Source organism: Hydra vulgaris, chromosome 08, assembly GCF_038396675.1.
Source record: "Hydra vulgaris chromosome 08, alternate assembly HydraT2T_AEP".
In the NCBI taxonomy this organism is placed as follows: domain Eukaryota; kingdom Metazoa; phylum Cnidaria; class Hydrozoa; order Anthoathecata; family Hydridae; genus Hydra; species Hydra vulgaris.
In genome coordinates this window covers 13,743,974-13,751,133 of record NC_088927.1, presented here as the reverse complement: position 1 = coordinate 13,751,133, position 7,160 = coordinate 13,743,974, and the positions used below count along the sequence as shown (strand labels likewise).

General features: G+C 30.2%; 1 protein-coding gene across 1 annotated transcript; it reads right to left on the bottom strand.

Annotated features, from left to right (window-relative positions):
- Window positions 1-508: 508 nt before the first annotated feature.
- On the bottom strand, window positions 509-6,935 carry LOC136083039 (zinc finger MYM-type protein 1-like). The gene is made up of 5 exons (XM_065802447.1): window positions 6,899-6,935; window positions 6,691-6,753; window positions 5,155-6,176; window positions 836-873; window positions 509-746 (listed from the first exon to the last, which is right to left on the bottom strand). Exons 1-5 carry the CDS (start codon window positions 6,933-6,935, stop codon window positions 509-511), a joined length of 1,398 nt encoding a protein of 465 aa, XP_065658519.1.
- Window positions 6,936-7,160: the final 225 nt, after the last annotated feature.

Sequence of the window (7,160 nt, the reverse complement as noted above, 5' to 3'; positions counted from 1 at the left end):
TGCACTCACTGTTTGATGCATTACACTTACTGATTTCTGACTGTTTGATGCATTACACTCACTTCCCGATGAATTTGAAATCACTATTTTTTGTAGAGAACATCACAAACTGCTAAATATAGCCCATGTGCATAACAAAGTTGATGTTCCATCCCGCTTAATCTTTCATATTTTTTCATAACTGATGCACCATCAGTTACACTAGAAATTATATGCTTCTTTGTAGATAAATTAAATTCGGATAGTTTATTTTCAACCATATCAATAATGTTTTCAACTGGAAGCAACCCATCTATTCGAATCATCCCCAAGTTCCAAAGCCTAGTTAATGAATGCACATTTAAAATCAAATAGCGACAATTTTTTAAAGTTGTGTATTCGTCCATCGAAATAGAGAATCTTGAGCCACCTTGAATTTGCAAAGTCATTTCCTTAACCACTCCTTGTTTTGCTAGATGGTATTGACTTTTTACTAAATTCATTACATGTGAAGTGTTTTTTGACAATATCATTCCTTTATCAGATAAAGATTTCTAATAAATTCAGATTTTGCAATATCATTGATAGTAAAGCCATCTACAGCCGCCAATTTTGAAACAATTTCTTCTATAGATTCCTTTTTTATAAATGGCGTAATTTTAGATTGTGCATTTCTAACTTCAAAATTTGTGTCTTTGTTTGGCCTTTTTTTCGTTACTTCATTTTTGACTTCCTTGTGAAGATTTTTTAAATGACGAAGACGACCACTTGTTCAAAATCCTTTATATATTATTATTTTACATATATTACAAGTGGCAGATTCTATGTTTTTTTATTTTGTAAAACTTTGCCATGCCTTAGATCCACTTGATATGATGCGGTATATTTATTATCCTATTAATTAAATAGATTAAAATATACTAAAATATAAATATAAAACATTATTACCTATAATTAAATCCTGAAATAGTGTGCTAATAGTAGACTTGCATAAATTATTTTAAATTAGTTGTAATTACTAAACATATATTTTAAACTTCATTTACTTGGTTTTTCACTTATTTCACTTTTTACATACTAACTACTTTCTTAACGTAACTAATTACTTAACTTACTAACTACCAACTTTTATGCATAACTAATTACTTTTTTTGCACGTACAAGTACTTGTAACTTGTCCGTGATTATTTCATATTTAACATATCAGGGACTACCCTTTATTCATTGTAATTTCTTGCAATTGTAATTATTTATAAGGTTAGTCACCAATTTTTTCCAGTTTTGGTTTGTGTCTCAGATAGATAAAATATTATTATTGAATTTGATTTATAAGTTGATTTGGTTTCTTTATTTACGCTTTATATGCTGTAAGTTACAACATATAAAATTTGAATAAGTAAGTCAAATTTATTTATTACTCTTATTTACAAGGTTTTTTACCTTGTAAATAAGAGTAATACGGAATTACACCTTCTTCTCCTTGTAAGAAGATTTACAAGGAGAAGAAGGTGTAATTCCATCTAATTGGATTAGTGATAAAACTGTTTATTGGCCTCCAGGTACAAAAGCATTGACTGCACTAAAATGCCGAGAAGAATTGGCTTAAGTTTCCACAAATAAAAACTAAATTCTCTTCAGGTATTACATCTATATATTACAATTATTATTTTTTAAATAATGTGGTAAGAAGAGTTATTTTGTTGATGTAAAATATATAACTATTCATATAACTATTTCAATTCCACAAAAAGCAAACAGGATTGTGAAAAATTTGAATTCACAACTACAAAACTCCTCTTCTTTATTTCTTGATGAAAGTATAATGTTCAAAATATCCATTCTTTGTCTGCAAAACTGGTAAACGCCTGAAAGTGCAAGGGATTGTAAAAATTGCTTTAGCAAATGCATGCTATTTAACATAAAAAAAGTCAACATTGACCCTGTCCAAGCCCCACAAGTGTAAAAAAATGGACGTTAAACCTAAATAAAAACGAAAAAAATCCTCTAAATTAGATGCTCTAAAATCCTATTTTTCTTATAAAAATTTTTGTGGCCACCCTGATAATTACTTTTCAATGTCAGAAAGTTTAATATTTTGATTATTAATTTATTTAAAAAAAGGTTGTTTCATTAAAATTAAATATTTGAAAAATTTGTTAATAATCATCTAACAGCCGTCCCGAACGGGGGGTTTCCCTACCCCCCACCCCCAAAGCTGTCATATAGGCATTTGAGTTGGCACATTTAGCAAGTTTTGAGCTGTAGTTGGCAAATTGCAAATATTGAGAGCAAAAGATACATACAACATCCCCCCATGAAAGACCACTTTGGGACGGCCCTGTCGAACAGTTATATTTCATATCCTCCATGGATATGAAGGGCAAAGGTGGAAAAATATATTTAAGAACACTAATTTATATTGCGTTGTAAAAGGTATACCTTTATAAGTTGTAACACTTTTCCATTCATTATATTTTTTTTGAATCTTCCCTTTTTGATTTTTTTAAATATATTTTTTTATTTACAGCTTCTTCTATTGTATTCAATGAAGCAAAAGAAACCTCGGTTAACTTTCTTGAATATGCTCCATTTCAAAAAGGTGATGGAAAAGAGAAAAAACTTGTGTAGATTATATTCAGTTATATGTAAATATATGTAATATTTAAATATATTTTTCCATAAAACAAGTTTGATCACTTTCTTTAATCATACTATTTTATCTAAATTAAACTGAAAAAGTTCTAAATAGTCTAAGTATAGATTATGAGTAGATTTAATATCCATAACATACTTTGATACTGTAATAGAGATGTACAACAATACTATTGGACATGCATAGTACGTTTTGATGGTGATCACAGTTTTTATCAACGGTTTCTGTGATTACAAAACGTTTTATAACTGTCAGTTTAACGTTGATAAATCAACGTTAAAAAAAACTGTCATTCTAAACGTTGTTTCAACGTAAGTTCAACGTTATTGTAACGTTTTTTTGCGTCGAATCAACGTTGATATAATGTTTGAACCTAACGTTGATTTTACGTTGATAAATCAACGTTGAAAAAAATTTTTCGTTCTAAACGTTGAATCAACGTAAATTCAACGTGATGTTTCTGCGTTATTTCAACGTTGTTTGCCGGCTGGGGTGTGTCATTTCATTAACGTCGTTTTTATTTAAAACATTCACATAGTGAAAAATAGTAAACTAAGTTTAGGTCACATTTTGTTATTATTGTGCTATACATACAGTAAAAACGCTAAAATTGTCGAATAATACCCCTCCAGGTTGTTATTCAACGGTAGTGGTGTAGTGGTAGAGCGCTCGCCTTATATTCGAGAAGTTCCGAGTTTGATCATCACCACGTCCCTGGTAGTACCGCGCTCAACTTTTTTTTCTGCGTAGCGATCTCGTTCGTCATGGTTTGTGTTTCAGAGTTAGAGAGTTGAGAGAGGGTTGTAACAACAACTAAAGAAGCCTCCTCGACTGCAGTGGTTTTTTCGGCCTTGAGGAGGTAAATTAACGCATAAAAAAAGGCTAGACTTGAATTAATAAATTTTCTTCTTTTCTTTTTTCTGCGATAACATCAGAATACATTCCTTACTGTTTATCTGCGTAGAATCAAGTAACAATAACAAATTTTACAATTGTTAGGTTTAATTGTTTAAGATTAATAATTTAACGTGAAACATTTTGCTAAAATGAACAGTTATATTATTAAGGAATACAATAAACTTCCTTGTGAGATGACTATTTTATTTGATATCATTAATACGGGTGAATGACCTGAAAAAAGCTTTTTCTTAAAAGTATGTTTCTTGTCATGCTATACCATAAAGATATAAATTACTGCTAAAGTATACGTCGTGAGTTAAATATTACTAAAAGTAGTAAATTATCACTATAAAAATGTTATTAAAATTATATAAAAAATATTATTAAAAGTAGTAAATTATCACTATAAAAATCACAAAGTAAATTTTTTTAAATTTGTTTGTTTGGGTTAACAAAAAATGCCTTGATTGATCAATTTGTCTACTTATTTAACGATCTACTCATTTAACACGTTCGCTGCAGAGCTATTTTAAACTATGCTTTGTTTCTTTGCCGAACCATGATGTCTGCAATGATTAATTTTTGCCGAGGCTGTTTTTCTCGGTTTCATTCTCATTGCCAAAGCTAGATATCAATATTTCAATAAATAAAATATTTTTAATCTATAATAATTCTATAGTATTTTTTATTCTGAATATAATTGACAAAAAAATAAGCACTACGAGTATATTCGTACTTTGGCAATGGAGAAGAAATTTTCTTCTCTAGTGCTGAAGTACAAGTTTACTCGTAACACCGTAATGAGTATAACTCATTGCAGTGACTAATAATGTAGCTTATTTGATGCATTAAGCATCCGTAATGAGTATAACTCTTTGCGGTGACTATAATGTAGCTTATTTGATCCATTATTATGAAGGTGATCAACGTTCTCCTTTTTACGTAGAAGAGCGCCGTAAAAATCTTAGTTTTAATTACCTTTGGCCAGTGGCGGATTAAGACTTTTCGGGGCCCGGGGCTATTTAAAAGTAGGAGGCCCCGTTCCACTAACAACGACAAAAATGAGTAAAACAAAGATTTTCTTGAAAACGCTATCACTGATATTTATTTATATACAACTTTTATATTTATTTTATTGAATTAAGTTTAGCAATTTTTTTCTGCTTTTCTTCCCCGCAAACTCTGCAATCACATCGCTGAAATCCAAAGTTTCAAATAATTTTGACTCAACAGTTAATCTTGCTATATTACTTAAACGACTATGGACCATTGTTGATCGGTGCATGTTCTTAACTCTTTTAAGAGTAAAGAATGATCTCTCAGCCTCGCAATTTGTTATGAAAATAGTTAGAAACAAGCGATATGCTATATAAACATTTGGAAATACATCAATAATATCGGTTTCAACAATTCAATTTAAAATATGCAGAGGAATCAATGTGTTTTCAGTCTCAGATTTATCTTTTTTATGCGAAAAAAAACCCGGAGGCTGCAACTTTAATGATATTTCAAATATGAAACTATCTTCTAAATCATTTGAGTACACTTCTACAATTTTTTTCGCGCTACCTTGCAATTAAAGAATCAACTTGGTTTTCTCCGTTGCTAAATTTTTTAATTACCTTTCTTTTGTTCTTATCAGAATAGTCTTTTTCAATAAACGAGCTAAGTTTTTTTGATTCATTCTCAAATCTCGTAAAGTCGTTTCGTAAGTTTTTTACAAAGTCAATTAGTGAAAGTAACATACTGCTTGCTGTATGCAAATCTAATTCAACTTTTTGAAGAAATTTGCTAACTGCATCAAACCTTTTAAGTATGTGATGCCAAAGTACAGCCATGAATGCAAACTCTAGCATAGTGATCTTATTTAATAAACACAAAGCTTCATGACGAGTATCAGATTTTTCTTCTGTATCCTCAGCTATATGACATAGCGCTGCATGAATCCCATCAAAATTTTCTATCAAACTTTTTGAAGCATCTGACCTACACGACCATCGTGTATCTGATAGGCGCTTGAGTGTAGCATGATTTCCTTTCAATAAATCCCATCTATGTGTTGAAGCTACAAAAAATGAGAACAAATTCTTGAGAGCGCCAAAATAGTAGATAGAATTGATGCACTCACTGACACTGCACTGCCCTATTAAATTTAAAGAATGTCCAGCGCAGGGGATATAAAAAGCTAATTCACTCCGCTCTTTTAAACGTGCTTGTAATCCAGAATATTTACCAGACATATTGCTTGCATTATCGTATGCCTGTCCCCGACAATTGGTTATATCAATATCATATCTTTCCAGTAGATCTAAAATGTCAGTAATCAAAGATTTACCGTCGTGGCTTTTAATTTGTAGAAAACAAAAAAATCGTTCATACACGTGGCCATTTAGATAATAACGAAATATCACAGAAAGTTGATCCACGTGAGAAATATCAGGAGTCGAATCTACGATAATTCCCCAGTATTTTGCTTTTTTTATTTCGGTAATAATGCGCGTTAAAACCTTTTGAGACATAATATCAATTACCTCATCACAAATAGTTTTAGACAAAAAATTTACATTACCTTTGCCTTTATTTACAAAAGTGTCAATGTGTTGTTTTAAAACTGGATCAAATTGAGTCAACAGTTCTAACATGCCTAAGTAATTTCCGTTATTTGACGATCCTATAACTTCATTATGGCCTCAAAATGCTAAACATCTTCCGGCTAAAAAACGAATAACTGCAACTATTCTATTTAAGATTGCAGACCTATAATTAAATTCCCTTTTAATCTGGCTTACCATATATTCATCGACATGAGTATTTTGTTTTATGAATTCTATCCACTTAATCATACATTGAATATGTTCCTTGCTGTTTTCGTGGCCGAAAATAGTTTGTTTAGCTTTTTTCCAATTGTAAAAGCCACTTTTGACAAATACGTTGTCGTAATCGGTTGAAAACAACTTGCAAACATAACAAAATACACATCCAGTGGATTCAGAAAACATTAACTATTTTCGGTCACACTTTTCATCATTATTCATCACTTTTTGAAAATATTTAACCGAATAATATCTGTACTGGTTTTATGAACATCCGCTTCGAAGACTCAAAATTAGAGTCTTTATTTTAAAAAAAAGCATACCCCTTGTTTAAATACTTCATACGTTCATTTTCCTTTAATTGTAATGGCCATAAAGCAGGGTCTTTGCGTAGAATGGTATCGGTATCTAGTAAAAAAAATCATGATAAATAAACCTAATAAAAAAATAATAAATGACAATTTATAGAATAAAAATATTAACTGCCTAAAAAGTAAATTGTTTGTTTAGCAGATGTTAGAGGTGTCATTAAAGATAGTAAAAATTGGAGTACCTGAGTCTGAGTCAAAGTCATGCTCATTGTTATGCATTGTAGATTCAACACTTTCAACTTCTTGAATTTCATTTGAAGGACCTTGGCAGGCTACCTCATTTTCCGTGTTATTGTTTAAAAATGTAAAAAAAATTTGAAGTACACAATAAAATGTTTTTTAATATATTAAAAAACATTTTATTGTGCACTTCGATTTTTTTACACAGTATGCTAATTAATGTTTTTTATAGATAAGTAGTTTCTTTTTTATAAATAGATAATT